The sequence below is a fragment of the Pristiophorus japonicus genome, chromosome 18 (assembly GCF_044704955.1).
Source record: "Pristiophorus japonicus isolate sPriJap1 chromosome 18, sPriJap1.hap1, whole genome shotgun sequence".
Taxonomy (NCBI): Eukaryota; Metazoa; Chordata; class Chondrichthyes; family Pristiophoridae; genus Pristiophorus; species Pristiophorus japonicus.
In genome coordinates this window covers 23,157,269-23,177,263 of record NC_091994.1, presented here as the reverse complement: position 1 = coordinate 23,177,263, position 19,995 = coordinate 23,157,269, and the positions used below count along the sequence as shown (strand labels likewise).

At 43.6% G+C, this 19,995-nt stretch overlaps 1 protein-coding gene and 1 long non-coding RNA gene across 8 annotated transcripts in view; one reads left to right on the top strand and one right to left on the bottom strand.

The window, feature by feature from the left end:
- The window catches only part of LOC139228597 (uncharacterized), a 55,994-nt gene extending 42,661 nt beyond the window's left edge, over positions 1–13,333 (top strand). Inside the window, exon 3 of the long non-coding RNA XR_011587585.1 lies at positions 13,117–13,333. This is a non-coding gene — a long non-coding RNA (uncharacterized lncRNA). The remainder of the gene's footprint in view (positions 1–13,116) is intronic.
- The window catches only part of LOC139228596 (GRAM domain-containing protein 2B), a 97,872-nt gene that overhangs the window by 19,335 nt on the left and 58,542 nt on the right, over positions 1–19,995 (bottom strand). Inside the window, exons 1-9 of one of the 7 annotated variants that reach the window (XM_070859755.1) lie at positions 18,507–18,734; positions 10,801–10,947; positions 8,490–8,568; positions 7,143–7,218; positions 6,731–6,831; positions 5,197–5,295; positions 3,619–3,690; positions 3,359–3,433; positions 2,416–2,506 (exon numbers count right to left, since the gene is read on the bottom strand). In XM_070859755.1, coding sequence (XP_070715856.1) covers positions 2,416–2,506; positions 3,359–3,433; positions 3,619–3,690; positions 5,197–5,295; positions 6,731–6,831; positions 7,143–7,218; positions 8,490–8,568; positions 10,801–10,947; positions 18,507–18,586 — 820 coding nt within the window. In that variant the 5' untranslated portion in view covers positions 18,587–18,734. Of the gene's footprint in view, positions 1–2,415; positions 2,507–3,358; positions 3,434–3,618; positions 3,691–5,196; positions 5,296–6,730; positions 6,832–7,142; positions 7,219–8,489; positions 8,569–10,800; positions 10,948–11,483; positions 11,974–12,602; positions 12,671–17,265; positions 17,340–17,572; positions 17,674–18,506; positions 18,735–19,995 lie in introns of those variants that run through there. The other 6 variants (XM_070859754.1, XM_070859757.1, XM_070859759.1 and 3 more) reach the window with 6 other exon arrangements.

Here is a 19,995-nt window from a genome sequence, read left to right as displayed (position 1 = left end):
TTTGATTCATTATTTACAGATCCAGCTGCAGAGCAGATCATGTGTAAAGTGCACATTAGAGGTGGGAGGGGAAATTTGTAAATAAATGAAATTTAAAGGGACAGAGACAAACGGAAGTGTCACAATGGGGGGGGACAAATATTCTGAAAGCGTTTAGAAAAAAACTCAAGCAACATACGTTGTCAATGCTTAAAAGGCAGGAGATTACGAAGTGACGGCCAAAAATGGAGAGAAAAATACGGTTGGAATCTTGGCAGGAGCGGCTAATCATGCTTTGCTGTCAGATAGTTGCCCTGCCACACCTTCATTCATACAGTACCATGTAACACATGAAGTGCTAAGTTTAGCGTGCTTCCAAAGAACCAGTTAGTCAGGTCTTCATGCTTATCATTTTTCAGGTGCCATCTTTCAGATGAGACGTTAAACCAAGGCCCCGTCTGCTCTATCAAGTGGATGTAAAAGATCCCATGGTACTATTTCGAAGAAGAGCAGGGGAGCAAGCCCTGGTGTCCTGGCCAATATTTATCCATCAGTCAACATCACAAAAAAACCCAGATTATCTAATCATTATCGCATTGCTGTTTGTGGGAGCTTGCTGTGTGCAAATTGGCAGCCGTGTTTCCTACATTACAACAGTGACTACGCTCCAAAAGTGCTTCATTGGCTGTAAAGCGCTTTGAGACATCCGGTGGTCGTGAAAGGCGCTATATAATTGCAAGTCTTTCTTTTTTTTTTTAAGGGTGCAGCTGACAAGATCTGTGCCAATCCGATGGTCCACGTCAAGAGCATGTGACTGCTGACCCAGACTCTGAAGACAGTTCCCTACCAATGTGGCCAGGCATCTGCAACAATCCCTGCGAATACAGGAGGAATCTTGGCAGGAGCGGCAAACAATGCTTTGCTGTCTGATAATCACCCTGCCATGCCTTCATTCATACAATACCATGTAACGCATGAAGTGTTAGGTTTAAGGTTAGTCAGGTCTTTACGGTTATCAGTGCCATTTTGCCTGCTGCCACAGCCAGCCTGGAGTTGGAACCCCTGCATGCACCAATTGCCTGGCAAAGAGAGGTGTGACCACCTCTGTCTGCAGACACAGGTTGGCCGATATTAGCAGATGGACACAGAGCACCTCTTGCACATCCCAAAATGTCTGCCATCCTTTCGGTGGTCCTCCATTTCTCCCCAGCACCTCACACCTCAGGGGAGTCCTATTAGGAAACCCATTGATGGCTGAGATCGTGCTGAAGAAAAGAAACACAATTGGTACAAAGGCTCATGACAACCCTTATGCATTTACAACTTGCATTTAAATAGTGCCTGTAATGTAGTAAAACGTCTCAAGGTGCTGCACTGAAGCGATTCTCGAACAAAATTTGACACCAAGCCACATAAAGCTATATTACAACAGGTGAGGTCAAAAAGATAGGATTTAAGGAGTGTCTTAAAGGAGACAGAGAGTCGGAGAGATTTAGGGAGGGACTTCTAGAGCTTAAGGCCTTGGCAGCTAAACATTAAACAAAGACCGCAAACTTACTGATCCAATAGCGTAATCTTTCTAGATTATGAAAGTAGTAAACAATTTATTGCCACACTATAATGGAGTTTACAATACAATAAATACAACTAAGAGCCGATGTTACAAATGCATGCTCCCACCGGAGAGCCTCACCCACTGGAATGACATTTTGGGAAATGGTGGGCATGCTGCCATTAAAATGAATGGATGAAGAATTACGGGAAGCGTGTGCAATTTCCTGATTTGCATTCCCAGCAGGCAAGGCTCCCCACTGGGAGTGTGCACTCTCAATTTATCAATTCATCAAAACCAGATGTTTCACACCTCCACATGATGCCATTTCTGAAACCATGGCTCTGAAGCGTAAGCCATTTTTCCTGTTTCCGTACAAGTGCCCTCAACCCCTCGCACAGAAGTGTCAAGTTCGGAGTTCTTTGAACTGGAAGCTGGCTAGCTCAAGCAAAAGAAGGACTGGACTTCTGATCAGATGGCCCTGTCTTCCAGTTCTAGTGTCGCCACTCGCTACTGGTTTGCTTCAATAGCTGGACTGACTGATGACTATTGCACAGAAAAATGAGAATCAGGGAGGGGCTGGGAAAAGAATGGTATTGACGTGAACATTTCCCACTGCTCTAAAGCGGCGTCAAAAGTGGGAGACATGACTGCAGCCGAGACATGCTGCCCATTCTGGCTGAAGGAGGCTGGGTGGTGATAATTGGATACATAAAATTGCATTAAAACATTACATCACACAAGGAAGCTCTCCTGTTACAGCTACCAAGCTCTCCAGATCATACAGTGCTTTACAGAGATAATCTACTTCACCAAATCTTCATCCGTTTTGGATAAATAATTCTTTGGTCGCTGCATTACTAATACATTTTAAGCTTGCTAACCTGTGCTTGGTATTGGCTCTGGGGAAGCTTGCTGGCAATCGATGGTGTCCAGATCTTGGCTCTGTTGTTCCAAGCTGGAATGACTCAACTCCTGGAAAAGGAAATGTCTGTATTATAGGTAATATAGAGAGTATGTGGTGTCAGCTGCGGCTCAGTGGGTCTGAGTCAGAAGGTTCAAGTCCCACTCCAGAGCTCATAAATCTAGGCTGACCCTCAACACTGCACTGGAGTGGGTGCTGCACTGTCGGAGGTGCCGTCTTTTGGATGAGACGTTAAACCGAGGCCCCATCTGCCCTCTCAGGTGAACGTAAAAAATCCCACTGTACTATTTCAAAAAGGAGTTAGATGAGGTCCTTACTACTAGGGGGATCAAGGGGTATGGCGAGAAAGCAGGAATGGGGTACTGAAGTTGAATGTTCAGCCATGAACTCATTGAATGGCGGTGCAGGCTAGAAGGGCCGAATGGCCTACTCCTGCACCTATTTTCTATGTTTCTATGTTTCTAAAAGCAGGGGAGTTCTCCCCGGTGACTTGGCCAATATTTATCCCTCAATCAACATAACAAAAAAGATTATCTGGTCATTATCACATTGCTGTTGTGGGAGCTTGCTGTGCGCAAATTGGCTGCCGCGTTTCCCACATTACAACAGTGACTACAATCCAAAAGTACTTCACTGGCTATAAAGCGCTTTGAGACGTATGGTGATCGTGAAAGGCGCTATGTAAATGCAAGTCTTTCTTTCTTCTAATGATCAGCCTAGTATTATTAATTGGAATTTAATATTTGAATCTGGCTTTACTGTCAATCTTAAACTGCAGGACGAGATTGCAAAATTGTAGAACAAAGCCAATAATTGCATTTGGGTACTTTACATCATACTACGAGTGGGAACCAGGGTTACTGAAATAATTTTAATTAAGTAGATGCACTAAAGTTTCTTACCAGTGATTTTTTGGATTCAGTACTGAAGCTGCTTTCAAGTGATGAAACCCGAGGGCTATTAGTGGGACTTCCATTCTGAAAAGCACATTTCATAATTAACATTAAATTTATAAAATACAATGCAATTCAGTTGTTAGGTCTTGCTGCAGTGCTGACATGACAATGGAAATGACACAGTGTAAACACATGCACAGTAGGTCTCCGAAACAAAAGCTTGATTTTTATATTTATAATAAATCAGTGGTGATTGAAAAAGCTACCTCGAGATGGGTACAAATGGCCTTCAGGATTTTAAAAGTCATGTCTCTTGATCGCAATGATCCAAACAGGTGCTGCAAGAAGTCAAAACAAAATTAGTTTTCAGGAAACAATCGTTTGCTATACCAACTTTAACGTTGATTTAAATAAAACTGCTTGAATGATGCAATCTGCAACTTGAAACAGATTTCAGTCATAAAATGTTCTAAATAAACAAGGCAATGACCAAAACATGGTTTTGTCAGTGTTATAATACTCTCTCCCATTCTATAGATATGAGTTGTTAATTCTGTATCATTGATCATTTTGAGAATTTGAATTCAGTTTACATAAAAAGCTGGTATCAGTAAATATGACCATGAAGCTGTCAGATTATCATTAAAAATTCAGCTGGTTCATTAATGACCTTTAGAGAAGGCAACCTGCCATTCTTACCTGGTCTGGCCTTTATGTGACTGCAGTCACACAACAATGTGGCCGACTGTTAACTACCCTGTGAAGTGGCCAAGCATGCCACTCAGTTGTAACAAACTGCCAACAGCACTGTGGGAGCATCTTCATCACACGGACTGCAGCTGTTCGAGAAGACGGCTCTCCTCTCCACCACCTTCTCCGGGATCTCTGAATGGGCAATAAATGCCGGCCTTGCCAGCGACACCCACTTCCCGAGAATCAATATTAAAATGAAATGACATCTCACTCTGACTTCAGACCAGACCCCGACCTCAGACTGAGGCGGCAGTATTGGTGTGAAGCAAACTATTTCTCACTAATGCTACTGCTGTGGTGTAAAGGCACCGTCAAAATGTTAGAAATGCACAATTAATTCATCTATTTCAAAATTCTCATCCTTGTTTAAAAATCCCTCCATGACCTCCTCCCTCCCTATCTCTGTAATCTCCTCCAGCCCCACAACTCCACCCCCCAACCCCCCCCCACTCCCACCGAGATGTCTGCGCTCCTCTAATTCTGCCCTCTTGAGCATCCCTGATTATAATCGCTCAACCATCGGTGGCCGTGCTTTCTGTTGTCTAGGCCCTAAGCTCTGGAATTCTCCGCCTCTCTACCTCTCTTTCCTCCTTCAAGACGCTTCTTAAAACCTACTTCTTTCCTGTCTTATTTTCTCTTTATGTGGATCGGTGTCAAATTGTGTGTCTCATGATACTCCTGTGAAGCGCCTTGGGATGTTTCACTACGTTATAAGGTGCTATATAATTACAAGTTGTTGTTATATCCAAAACAGAAATACAGGTTAATATCTCACTGTTCTTTTCATCAGAACCGGAAACATTTTGCTGTCTTTCTCTTTCAGATGCAGACAGGTTTTAATTCAGATTTCGAGCATGTGCAGATTTTTTTTTTTAAACCCATAAATCAACAGACTTCTGAGCTAGGAGAAATGACCAAAAGAAACTTATCTCAAGCTCACCTTTATACAAGAATAAAGTTTGATATTTAAACATCATCTTCAAAGAAGATTCTGTAGAGAGTTGGGAAATTTCTTTCAAACTTTGTTCTTTTCAACATTACTCCCTCCGCTCAAAGAAGTATGAATGAATGGAATCAGAAATGAAACTTGCCTTCTCTCCTTCCGTGGTCTTGATACACAGGGCATTGGGGACAAGAAAGGCTGTGTTTTGCTTCTTCAACACAGCCACTGACTGGACAGGAACAACAAGCTGAACATAGACACAGAAGGAGAAACAATGAGCCTTATTCTGCTACTTTACCCACTTTACATAAGAACATAAGAAATAGGAGCAGGAGTAGGTCATTTGGCCCCTCGAGCCTGCTCTGCCATTCAATAAAGTCATGGCTGATCTGATCATGGACTCAGCTCCACTTCCCTGCCCGCTCCCCATAACCCTTTACTCCCTTAGCGCTCAAAAATCTGTCAATCTCCGCCTTAAATATATTCAATGACCCGGCCTCCACAGCTCTCTGGGACAGAGAATTCCATAGATTTACAAACCACTGAGAGAAGAAATTCCTCCTCATCTCAGTTTTAAATGGGCAGCCCCTTATTCTGAGACTATGTCTCCTTGTTTTAGTTTCCCCTATGAGTGGAAATATCCTCTCTGCATCCACCTTGTCGAGCCCCCTCGGTATCTTATATGTTTTAATAAGATCACCTCTCATTCTTCTGAACTCCAATGTGTATAGGCCCAACCTATCCTCATAAGTCAACCCCCTCATCTCCAGAATCAACCTAGTGAACCTTCTCTGAACAGCCTCCAATGCAAATATATCCTTCCTTAAATACAGAGACCAAAACTTTATGTCATTCTTCATCAGATGTAGTTCTTCTTTAGCACACTATCGTGCTTCTATGTATCCTTCCTTCAAAGGAGGAGTGAACAAAGGGATCAGGGAATCTCATTCACTAATTCAGCAAATGCCGATGGAGTAGAAACTTCCCCTTCTCCCACAAAAGTTGAATGCTCTTGTCCCATGAGGCATCGCTCTTAAAGCCTAACTCTCGCCTCCGAGTCGGAAAGTTGTGGGTTCAAGTCCCGCTCCAGGGATTTGAGCAAAAAAATAATCTAGGCTGACACTCCAGTGCTGTGCTGAGGGAGTGCTGCACTGTCGGAGGTGCCGTCTCTCGGATGAAACATTAAACCGAGGCCTCATCTGCTCTCTCAAGTGGACATAAAAGATCCCATGGCACTATTTCAAAGAAGAGCAGGGGAGTTATCCCCGGCGTCCTGGCCAATATTTATCCCTCAATCAACATAACAAAAAAAAAATTATCTGGTCATGATCACATTGCTGTTTGTGGGAGCTTACTTTGTGCAAATTGGCTGCTACGGTTTCTACATTACAACAGTGACTACACTCCAAAAGTACTTCATTGGCTGCAAAGCGCTTTGAAATGTTAGGTGGACGTGAAAGACGCTATATAAATCCAAGTCTTTCTTTTTTTACTAAGAATGAAGATAGGTTAAATAGGTTGGGCCTATACAGAATGAGAGGTGATCTTACTAAAATACAAATAGATATCAGATCCAACTGATGTTGCAACCATGATCAAGATATTTGTTCCCCATTGCTATGGCCATAATTTATTTCAGGGCACTGTATAGTAAAACATTTTGCTTTTAAAAACATTCATACCTTGGTTTCTTTTAAAATACTGCTGTAGAAACAAATATAGTTATCCGACACATACATCTTGCCATGGTATGGAACTTCCTTATGCAAGGCGCATTTGAAACCTATTGGGAAATAGAGTCTGGTTACATAATGAAACAAGTTAAAGACCTTCAGAATCTCGAGTGCAAAGATCATCGATGCTACATCTTGATCGGAGAACATTATATTTAATTTCATCTCAATTTTAATAACGTCCATATTAGTACAATTCAAATACAAACAGTTCAAGAAAAAATCTTTCCATTTCCCATTATCGGAAATGATCTTCCTACAAAGCTAGCAGACAGATATTACAGAACATTAACAACAGCATGCTGACACATAGTCACCTTGGAATCCCCTGCCTCTATCCACCCCTGATATAGAAACTTACTGTCAATCACATTCTCATTTTCATTCTCAGCAATGTCTTTAAACTGTTTGTGGAACGTGGCATTTGACTTCATAATCTAAAAAAAAAACACAATCTTAGTTAGATCAGAGATTATTTTATTTGACGTGTCCCAGAACCAGATGTTTAGAAGTACTATGCGTAACTATTGTAAATTGTGGATAAGACGTAGTTGGCTGCGAATTTGGTGCAAAAACTCTAATCTGGGTGGGCAGGGGCAGAAATGGGGGTGACACCATGTACTTTTCCCTATTTCCGCCAGTTAGGATTTCATGACATTTAGGGGCAGCCAGATAATACTCCGGCCCACATATGGCCAGATGTATTATGAGGCCCAGCAAGATTTACCTCCATTTGTGCCCCAGCTATGCTGTTTGCAGGGAATGCAGAGCAATCAATTGCAGAATGGAAACTGGCCTATTTTAACATGGGTGCTTAAAACATTGTTTTAAATGTTTTTTTAATTGATCATGTGGTACAGCCAATGTCTTACACCGGGACAAGATACTTCAGCGGGTTCCCAACGCCCTCCTGAGGTGGGCGCTCCAGTGGCACGGTAAATGGTGCTGGCACACACCTCAAATATGTAAATAACTTTCATCCCATGAAAGTGGGACACGTCCAGAGCACATCCATGCAGCAGGCAGAGGCTCCAGCCTCAAATGGACTCCAATTTCTGCCCCTTGAATTTAAAATGGTAAATTGCAAAAGGTTGTCTCAAAAGATTTATCCATTGACAAAGCTGAAATAAATAATGTTTAACATCCGGGCTCTGGAGATGCAGTTGGGCATGCAAACGGAGATTAAAGATTTGTTTTGTAACTCCTCAGATGCTACACTATATGTGATGGGCTGAATGGCCTCCTATGGTGCTGTATGATTCGATGATCAGATGAATGAAACTAACTTATGAAAAGAACTGCAGATACCATCAAAGATGCAGCCAAAATTAAAATTTTCTTAGATGAGAAATATATACAGAAATCCCATGTAAGGTTTCCACAGATATTTAATTTATATACTATTAGATTCTACTTAGAATATGACGTTGGCAATTTTCAACAGGCCTGTCACCCAGAAGGAGGTTTGACTTCGTTAACAGAGGTGGATTTGCCTGATATTCTTCGAGCAAAATGATTTTATGTCGATATCTCGCACTTACAGATCCATTTCTGACTGTAAATAACCAAGGGCATTCTCTATCTTTCTGTGCATTTGTGGCTTTCTCTCGGTAACTCTGTGTATCTGTGACTAGTCTCGTGTTCCATTATTTTAGAAGTACAGTACGTGATAGTATGGAACACAGTGTAATATGAATTAGTTCCTTACTGAAGCAGAGGATGATCTTTTTCTTCCAACGTTTGGTTCGTCTTCATTTTTTAAACCAGCTAAATCTATGGCTTGTGACCTGAATAAAGCAATAATTGCATCACATCAGCAGACAGTCTGCATTTCTAAATTCAACATCCCCACACGTTGCTAGCACTGAGCTACGCTTAAAAGGAAACGCGAATTAGAGTGCGTTAGGACACGGTAACCCCTAATCCTATGACCTGGGCTGCATCTTCCACCCTCCAAGATATAGTTCAGGACCTGGAATATTAGGTCCTTCATTGAAACACCTGTGAACTCATTCCTTTTTGGCATGGAAGCAAGTCATCCTCGCTTCAAAGGACTGCCTATGATGATGATGATGATGAAGATGATGATGCAGTGTGTAGAATTTACGCCCAACATCAGCTTAACTTCTATAGAGACTGACACTGACACAGCAGAACTTGACTCCTAAGTATTGACTGGGTTCCTTAAAAAGCAAATATAATGGTAGGGTTTGGAGAGGATTGAGGAAAGAGACTCATAACTATGGAAGGTACAGTCATCCAGAACATTTGAATGCACCCATGTATGCTATAGGCCAACTTCATTGGCAACCGATTTTGTGCAAAAATCAGAAGAAAAAAATATTGCTGTTAACTAGGTTGAAATGCAAGTCTTTATCTCTCAGAAAACTGCAGACATATAAAATATATTTTTCTCATTACAGCACTGTATTTATTATATTAGTGCTTTGCCACCAAAAATAATATTTGTCACAAAGTGTTTTGACCAGTGTACACTGAAGACTATTTTCGTGGCTTTATTCCATTTTAAAATGTTCAGAATGAGGGTTTTGGGCTCGGCTTAGTTCCTGGAGAGTTCTATTCAAATTGAATCAGCAAATGGTGCAGCACAGAAGCAGACCATTTCAGCCCATTGTACCGCTATCCAATTAGTCCCACTCAACTGCTCTTTCGCCATAGCCCTGCAATTTTTTCCTTTTCAAGTGTATCTCAAATTCCCTTTTGAAAGTTACTATTGATCTGCTTCCATCATCCTTTTAGACAGCACATTCCAGATCATATCAATTTGCTGCCTTATTGGCTCCAGTGCACTCTATCATATACATTTGAAATATGATTTTTCCAACTACTTCGTGACATACACAACAACAACTTGTATTTATATAATGACTTTAACGTCGTGAAACGTCCCAAGGCGCTTCACACGAGATAAAAAAATTTGACTCCGAGCTGCAAAAGTAGAAATTAGGGCAGGTGACCAAAAGCTTGGTCAAAGAGGGAGGTTTTAAGGAGTGCCTTGAAGAAGGAAAGAGAGGTAGAGAGGCGGAGAGATTTAGGCAGGGAGTTCCAGAGCTTAGGGCCCAGGCAACAGAAGGCATGGCCACCAATGGCTGAGCGATTGTAATCAGGGATGCTCCAGAGGGCAGAATTAGAGGAGCGCAGACATCTCGGGGGGTTGGGGGGGGGGGGGGGATGACAGAGATAGGGAGGGGCGAGGCCAAGAAGAGATTTGAAAATAAGGATGAGAATTTTGAAATCGAGGCGTTGCTTAACCGGAAGCCAATGTAAGCAAGCACAGGGATGATGAGTGAGTGTGACTTGGTGAGGGTTAGGACTCGGGCAGCTGAGTTTTGGATCACCTCTAGTTTGCGTAGGGGAGAATGTGGGAGGCCAGCCTGGAGTGCATTGGAATAGTCAAGACTAGAGGTAACAAAGATATGGATGAGGGTTTCAGCAGCGAATGAGCTGAGGCAAGGGCGATGTTATGGAGGTGGAAATAGGCGGTCTTAGTTATGATTATAAACGTTTGTTATTACAATGGAATTACTACATCTCCAATCATGTCGTTGCAAAAAATAAAATGGTAAAATGTCCTGCAATGTGTTTAGCTTGTTCACAAAGAGAAGTCCTACATATTTATACTGGATCAGTTAAAAGCATTTAAACTATTTTGCAGACAACAACTACTTATATTTATATAGTGCTATTAAAGTAATAAAATGTCCCAAGGCGCTTCACAGGAGCGTTATCAAAAAATATTGACACCGAACCACATAAGGAGATGTTGGGCCAGATGACCAACAGCTTGGTCAAAGAGGTAGGTTTTAAGGAGCATCTTAAAGGAGGAAAAAGTGGCGAGGCAGAGAAATTTATTAATTAATTTAAAAAAAGACAACAAATTATTAGTCTTATATTTCTTACAAAAATTCACAAAATGTGCAAATTAAGCAATATTCACTTTGTAATGTTTAAAAAAAAAAAGAGATATACACAGAGGCAAGTGAAGCCCTGCACGTTACCTTGTGAGTGGCGGCACTTTCTCCTTCTGCGGGATCTCAGGCAATGTGGAGTTGGTTTCCAAGCTGAATACCTTAGATTGTGCCTGCAACAACTTTTTGCTCTTCTTCGGTTTATCCGCCATCAGTCCAATCTCATTTGGACAGTTGCTGTAAAATGACAAAACCTCAAATCAATAAATACAGACAACTGTCTCCAGAGATTTACCAACAGTACACCCCCAGTCTGTGGCAGGTTTGTAAAACAAATATGTAACAAATAAGCAAGAGCAGTTGGTTGGGTACATAATGGTGCAATAGCGTAGTCATTTTGATCTTTGCCTTCGCTGTTCCATGGGGCCCTTTCCTAGACCCGCCATGAAGTTTGCTCTCTAACATTCACTAAACTTCGCTGGAATGGAAAGACAATCGTTATCTTTACAGCTCTTTGTGGAAGGAGGATGTGTCTTTGTAAATTAATGCTTAAGGTCCCCAGCCCGAGTTTATATCAGAAACACATAGTAGCCTAGGACAAATAACCGATAATCTCTAATCATCGCACTCACATTCATAGTAAGACATGTCAGTAAAAGGCAGAATCTTTAAGAGGTATTTAGAACGAAGGCGGCTTAATTAGATGTACGTTCTGCCCTCCTGAAAAGAAGGCTAGCACCCGGGATTTATCATTCTGGCACCTCACTACTTACCACAGTCGTCAGTCAAGGATGGGAAACTCAAAAAACAAATAATAGTAAAACATCTTTGACTACAGCAGTTAGGAGGTTAAGGTTATCCCCTGCAAGTTCCATAAACTAATCTGACGTTTTTATAATTGTATTCAACCATTTGTAGCAATTTCTAACTGAACATGTTTTAAGAAGCACAGGCACGTTAAAACATTACAGATTTGATTCAAACATTACACACGCTAACCAAAAGGGTTAACCACTTCCTGCTAAAGTTTGCCCAAATAGATGAGGATTAGAAGAGTGACATTGCGACTTGTACTTCACTTTGTTTGTGGCAGATGCTAACAAACAGTGGCTGGGAAATTCAACAATGACTAAAAACGGGCAGGGGCATTGTGACGCGAGATATGTTGGCGCCCCTTCAAAAAATGCGGCAGGATGTCAACTTTGTGCTGGCTGCTAATTATCAGGATTGTAGCGTACAGCCTAGCACTGACAGGCTGTGCACTCAACAGGAGGCCAACATTCGCGCTGCAGGAGTGAGGCTGGCTTTACTTAAAGCTAGCTTGCTCCTCTGAAAGGCAGTCTGCAGCTCTTAAGGACGAGCTGCCTTCTGCAGATTTTTTTTTTATTGCTTCAGCACTAGGCAGTCTGCTCCTCTTAAAGGCAGTCTGCACAGCTCTTAAAGATGAGCTGCCTTCTGCAGATAAAAAAAATAAAATTGCTTCAGCACTAGGCAGTCTGCACTCTTAAAGGTGAGCTGCCATCTGCTGATCAAAAATGGTTAAAGTGCTTCAGCGCTAACACAAATGGTTCAACAGGCCAGGGAAAGGACACCCAAGGTCTGAGACATAGCATTCGAGCTTTGTGTGGGGGGTGTAATACTGGAAGAGAAGGTCCTCTACCCACAGGGGCTCAGCGCGCTCTCCGGAAAGAGGACTGTGGGACAGATCCCCAAGGCGGTCACTGCCAGTAGAGTCACCCCCACCACCTGGCTGCAGTGCCCAAAGAAGCTTCATCACCACAGACAAGTGGTCAAGGTCAGTGAATGCATCTTCAAAAACCGTCTCCTACCACCTGCGCCACTAGCCGCACAAACGGCTCATGCACGACCTGCCAATCCCATCACTCACCTACCAACAACCTCTATCAAACACGAGGCACAGCTCACATTCCTAGCTTCACTTCACCCCCTTGGAGGAGACGGTGCTGGTCATTCTTGGCAGGGGCATGGCTGAGCCCTTGGCCAGCGGCAGGGCTGAAAGAATACAAGATGCCAGTATCCTCCTACGTTATCCTGCTTCTCACATTGCATTTCCCCCTCATCCCACAATCTCTTCTGATTTACAAGCTGCACATGGTGTTATGTTCAGAGTAACTCCACAAGACTGTATACTTTAAGCTCAAACTGATGTGACCTTAGTCTCTTTAATAAACTCCAGAGTGCCAAAGCAGCATGGCAGACAACCTTTTATACTTGCTTGCATGAGGTGTGCAGGTGACCCTTGGGCCTCCAACAGTTGCGCCCTCTGCTGGCAAGTCTTACACAGTTACAATGTTTACATACATAACACATGGGGTAAGCAAGCAGCTCTTGTCCTTCCCCACCACCCCTCACCACAACCCTACACTTGTGCCTTTATCATTTCAGACACCCAAGAAATCCAGCCTGCCCAGCCAGTGGGTCAAGAAGAGGGAGGAAAGTGAAAAAAGAAGAAACACTGTCATGCGATTTCACACTCCCAGCCATCAGCTCCTCGAGGTCGTCTTGCAAGGCCATCTGCAGTGTCCCCCACTGAAAGTCAGCAGCCTTCCACCAGCCTTGCTGCAGCCGCTGGGGTAGCACTACTGGGGTAACAGCACTAGGACAGGCAAAGTCATATGCAAGACAGTCACTAAGGGAATGCACAAGGTTGATTGGTTGATTTTTGGATGTAATATTGGATGCATATATGGAAAAAGTTGAATTGGAAAATTTGCTTTGTGGTGGCTTTTATTTCAACATTGTGGGCAAGAGGACACTGTGATAGTCAGTAACAGAGGGAAGGTAAGGTGTAGGACAATTGGTGTTCACTGGCACCGCAGTTGGATGATTCGCTCCCAGATATCCCGGCCAGGAAGGGCCAGTCTGGGTTGCCTCCTTCCTTCCGCTTCCTCCTCTTGCTGCGAGCATCTTGTCCCCTTCGCTGCCTCTGCTCCATCCCAATGTCGTGCTGCAGCCCAAAGGGGACTGCAACTAGAACCCCCAGGCCTGGGAGCAGGAGGTATTCTCAGAGGCCTTCCTTTAAAACCCAAGCATTGCAAATGTCCAGCAGAACTCCCTGCACACTTTAACAATTTTTAAAATGTCTGGCACCAAGTCACTACTCCGGTGGTGTCGCATTGGAGGAGTGAAGGGGCGAAGGGGTTGTGACACAGGAGCGGCACAGTGTATAACAACAGCGGGGTCAGGGCCCAGGGATGGCGCAGCAGAGCTTGGCCTCCAGTCGTCTTGGTTAATGCTTGCCACTGGACCACAGTCTTGCTCTGTCAAGCCCGTGTGGTGGCTGGTGTGCAATGGCCACTCCACATTAAAAGAATTCACGCACAGACATCTTCCACCCTTCAAGACGTAGCTCGGGATCGAGAATGTCAGGTCCCTCATTGAAACATCTGTGAACTCATCTTCTTTTGGTGTGGAAGCGGGTCATCCTTGACACGAGGGACGGCCTAATACTATACTATACTCCAATAAAATGTAAATAAACCAGGATAAAAGCAAAAATCTAAATTTACCTGAAAGTTGTGCATGTCCCCTTAAGAAGCTCTGGCAGCGGCTCTGTTCTATTGCTGCATGCACGTCCTGCCGTGCGTGGTTTGGAGAGGGCGTTATTAAGAACCACGATGTCTAAAATCCTAGATTGTGCATCAATTCAGCGCTGCACCCCAGTTGACGTCACAATCTGAAGTAACCGCAGGCAACGGCAGCGCTGCCAACCTGCTCAAAATGGCCACCTCCCCGTTCTGCACCAGAAGCGGGCGGAAGCAAGGGGGCCGCCATTTTTTTTTCCCCAAACCGGCCTTAACGGCCGGAGGCAACAGTTCCAATTTCCCAGCCAGTATATTTTCCTTTTTTGGGTATATGTCAACCGATGGTCCAAGAAATTGGCCTCCTTAGCGCCTCCAGTTATCATCTCCGGGGTGCGATGATGGGGCGCTAAACAGGTACCGACTCCCGCCATATTCAGTGGGAGGTTGCAGTCTGATCGCTATCTCTCAGAGATTGTGACGTTATCACCGTGTCCATCGCCCCGGACCTGAACTTGTGTTCCACCCCCTGCTGCATTGCCGGGCGATAACACCAGCAGCCGCGGGAGGTGTCCATCAGGAAGCCGGGCGCTTCGAGCTGGCCGAGGCAAGTTAAAAAAAAATTTAACCGCTCTCTTTCAGATTTGTTGCTGCTCTTCTTTACCCGCGATCGATCAGCCCGGCACTCTCCTTCAGTGCATCGGGCGGCTGCTGTCGGAGAGAAGGTAAGTTTTTATTTTGCAGAGCCTGCAGCGATGGCCCTTCCCTTTAAGGGAGGGAAGGAGCCTCTCAATGCGGCAGCGCTGCACGGCCCAGTGTGTAACGCTGCTGAACTCACCGCCCCGCCTGCTGCCTCTTGCGCTCCAGGAAGGAAATGGAGCGCCTGATTTAGCGCTCCATTTTTTTCCTGGAACGCTACCCCTGAATTTGTTTTTTTAAAGTAGGAAAAGAGAAGTGTATTGCGCTAATTGTTTCTACTTTTAAAAATTATTGAATTTCTCCCCTCCCCATGGTCTCTTAATCACTGGCATCACGCATGGGGTGCATGCATCAGTGCCTGGTATAGATTCTGTTTTCCCCCATGCACAAATGATGCTACCTACTAGACGGGAAAAAAAACCTCTTTGGCACAAGACATATCTCATTGCTGACCTACACTAGCTCCCCTCCCGCACCATCACCGCACCACCTGCGCATTAAGTCATCTTCAAATCCCTTCACTGCGATATGTGTGCACACTAGGTCCGTGCAGCAGAGCTGGTCTCCGGTCGTCTTGGTTAACCCTTGCCACTGGACCAAGACCTAGCTCTGTCAAGCCCGTGCGGTGGCTGGTGTGCAAAAAAAAAAAATCCACGCACAGGCATCTTCCACCCTTCAGGATGTAGTTCGGGACATGGAATATCAAGTCCTTCATTGAAACACCTGTGAACTCATCCCTTTTTGGTGTGGAAGCAAGTCATCCTTGATACGAGGGATCGCCTCAGAAGACTAGTCTTGATTAAAAAGTCAAAGCTGCTGCCAAAAAAATTCAGAGGGGAAATTGCAATCTTATACCAAACACCCGTCTGAATAGATTCTTTCTGAACAAATGAATCAGGAGTGGTATTTAGAGCGATTAGTCACCTCCTTTGGCCGAGGCCACAGGGTACAGTCAGCGTTAAGAGGAGAAAATGAAACTTGAAAAATGTTCCGGTTTTGTTACTAACTGATTGAAGCAGCTCAGATATCAGTCTGCAGTCAGGAGCAATCAATAGCTCACGTTAAGTAATGTCGACCTGAGCTAAGTGCGATTGTTTTCTTTTATTTTTTTTGTGTGATTTATATTGCGGTGACATGAGCTATGTAGTGGGAATATTTTTGGTGTTTTGCCCCCCCCCCACCAGGCCTCTGTTATGGCGCTCTGAGGCCAGCTCTTTAGCTCGGGATTTTCCCTTGCTCAGCCGGCCTAGCACCCTAAAAGTGGCATGCAACACCTCCCTTAGTGCCCCGCTCCAAACGCCGGGCCCAGCTGATGAATTTTGTGCAGCGGGCGCAAATCTTTTGCCGGTGCAAAATGTACCGCTCCGCCCGGGACACCGACCCAACTGAGGCATGACCGAATTTTCACCCCTTAATGTACTACTATGACATTCCTTTCTCTGAAGATTTAAGGGGGCGACCTACCGTTAAAATAGCAGTCAAAGGAATGTCATGGAACATGTTAAGCATTTATACCCAAGAATCACAAACAGAAATTTCTGGGCATCAATTGCCAAATGGCAAGATTTCATTTTATCTGCTTAAAGTAGCTTTTAGCATCATATTTATCGATAGGAAACAATCAATCAATCAAGCATGATACACTGAATGGTACTCTTCAAATGGACAAAAGAGCAACTAATTTGGAAATCCCAGAAAGTCAAAAAATGTATCCACAGACTTAACTTATGTTGAAAAATACTGCCAAACTATTTTTCAATTCAAAACTTTGCAGTAAACCATCGACTGCGTAAAAAGAGGGTTATGTGACGATTTCTTCTACATTGTTCACAAGTGAAATACTTGTTGACAAAAAAATATCTGGGAGCTCCGTGCAAACAGCTATGCTTATTCAGAGCAGGATTCAAATCATAAAATTTACTTTCGAAAAAAAGTCTTGATCCTTGAAACAATGAACAACTGGCTTCTCGTTGTTGCAAGTGCCTTATGCTCACTTTCACTGTTCATTTGGAAGCGATGTTGACACGAAGAAGCAAAGCTCAACCATGGGTACTTTTACATATCCGTGTTCGCTAAACAAACAGGACTATATCCCCAAAAAAAGTTCAGACAGGGTATTTAACAAGCAGCTTAAAAAGAACTTAAACCAACAAAAGCTATTTTGCATAACCAAGAATGGTCACAGGGCAGGATAGACTGTGGAGCAAATCGATGGAGACAGTGGCTGAGGCAATAAATGTAAAAGACTTACAGAAGTTGGCATCTCAAGATAGAAATGTTTTTAAATGAAGAAAGACTTGCATTTATGTAGTACCTTTTATGACCTCAGGATGACCCAAAGCTCTTTACATCCAATGAAATAATTCCCTGTTGTAATGCAGGAAACGTGGCAGCCAATGTGCGCACAGCAAGGTCCTACAAACAGCAACGTGATCATGAAGAGAAAGTCTGGTATCTTAAAGTGTTGATTGAGGGCACCGGACAGAACCCCTCTGCTTTTTCCGAAAAGTAACGTAGAAGAAAGTAACGTAAATTAGATAAGGAGGGAGTAACAAGGATATAGCCATTGAGGGATTCAAGTTTTGTCATAAACCGCAAGAGCAGCATGTAAACCTACTTACACATATACTTCACACAGGTGTCACTGGTCAGTGGTCAAGAAAGAAGAAAGGACTTGCATTTATATAGCGCCTTTCACGACCACCGGATGCCTCAAAGCGCTTTGCAGCCAATGAAGTACTTTTGAAGTGTAGACATTGTTGTAATGTGGGAAATGCGGCAGCCAATTTGCGCACAAGCAAGCGCCCACAAACAGCAATGTGATAATGATCAGATAATCTGTTTCGATGTTGATGGAGGGATAAATATTGGCCAGGACACCGGGAATAGCTCCCCTGCTATTCTTCAAAATAGTGCCATGGGATCTTTTACTTCCACCCGAGAGAGCAGGCAGGGCCTCGGTTTGTCGTCTCATCCAAAAAGACTGCACCTCCGACAGTGCAGCACTCCCTCGGCATTGCACTGGTGGATCAGCCTAGGTTTATGTGCTCAAGTCCCTGGAGGGGACTTGAACCCCCAACCTTCTGACTCAGAGGTGAGTGTGCTACTCACTGAGCCACAGGCAGATCTCCTGGCTAATTTTTCCCACGTTAACCTGGGAGGCTAGGCCAGTTGTAGCCCCCTTATTGCTGCCCTGGGTGAGGACCGAGCAAACCACAGACCGCCTGCCTGGTGGCAGGTTAAAATTGCTGAGCCACCACAGGAATGAGAGTGGATGGCATTGCTGACAATTTTTTTAAAGAATCACTGGGAAGCAGTCAAGTACTTTTGGATAGTAATAGCATAACCAAGAACATGCAACATAGTTTATTACGCTGCAAATATCTGGTTTATATTAGCAACTTGGGGAAAATGGTCTTGCTTACATTATAGGGCAAAGAGTTACAATCCCGTTAAATACATCTGTAACAATAAACATTAATACTGCTAGAACAGACTATAGCACTTTGTAAACCACAATACATCTCAAAATCTTTATAAACAGGTGGGTTTTACCTCAGAAGCTCTGGCAGATGGACCTTTTTCCCGATTAACTTCATACACTTGCCTGCAGAAGGGAAGCTCTCTTTTAACATAGCTACAGAAGTTATTTGGAATGCCTTTGATCAGGGTCGGCAGAGCGAATTGGAGTGTTCTGTTCATCCGCCAGAGAAAAGCTTATATAAGAGCCTACTGTCATAAGTCACGCAACATCAACCTGCTTTACACTAGTCCAATCAGGTTAGAGGCACAATGGATCAAGGTCTGTCAAATTGTACCCTCCTCCCCACTTGAAAACTGGCCAGACAGGATTCTCTCCACAAAATAATTTACAGTAACTCCTTGCTGAATGATGTCTGGGGCTATATGAACTTTGAAACTGGTTGACAAAGTACAATTAAAGTCCTGTCAAAGCAGAAGGCATGCAAACCATTTTACTTTAAAAAAAAAATCCACTTTAATAAATGAAGTTCAGTTAAACTAGTTCTAAAAGAAGCTATTAAGAAAGGAAAAATACATCTCAACACTAAATTCATTACCGTACAGGCCCGGTCATGTAAAATTCCAAAAGGCTGAAAGATTAATTTTGTGAAAGGGAAAGCGTAAAACAATTATGCTGCAAAAATTAATACTTTGAAAACTGAACAATTTCTAATTTAAATTAAATTGAAGAGAAATAATGTTTGTGCTTGCATGTTTGAAAGGGATTCTTCGCATAGTAGTCACTCTGCCAGTTCACGACAAGGCGGCTTAGTAAGGGACTAGGTCTGATGAACTTCTACAACAACAACAACTTGTATTTAGATAGCATCTTTAATGTAGTGAAACGTCCCAAGGCGCTTCACAGGAGTATTATGCGACAAAAATGACACTGAGCCGCATAAGTAGAAATTAGAGCAGGTGACCAAAAGCTTGGTCAAAGAGATGGTTTAAAGAGCATCCTAAAGGAGGGAAGAGAGGTAGAGAGGCGGAGAGGCTTAGACAGGGCATTCCAAAGCTTGGGGCCTAGGCAACAGAAGGCACGGCCACTAATGGTTGAGCGATTATAATCAGGGATGCTCAAGAGGGCAGAATTAGGCGAGCGCAGACATCTCGGGGGGGTTGTGGGGCTGGAGGAGATTACAGAGATAGGGAGGGGTGAAGCCATGGAGGGATTTGAAAATAAGGATGAGAATTTTGAAATTTAATGAAGAATGCACACCCAGTACATCGAAACCCCTCTTTTCTCTTTACAGATGCTGATGGATCTGCTGTGTAATTGCAGCAGTTGCAGTTTTTAAATTTATATAAATAGCGATTAGGGTATCACGTAAATGAGACTAGTGGATCTCCCATGGCCCTGCTGACAGTGAGGCAGGAATAGCAACATAGAAACAGAAGGAGGCCATTCAGGCCCACAAGCCTTTTCCACCATTCACTTCGATCATGGTTGATCTTTATCTCAGATCTATTCACCCACCTTTTCCCCGTATTCCCTTGGTGTTTCTAAAACAAGGGACCCCCA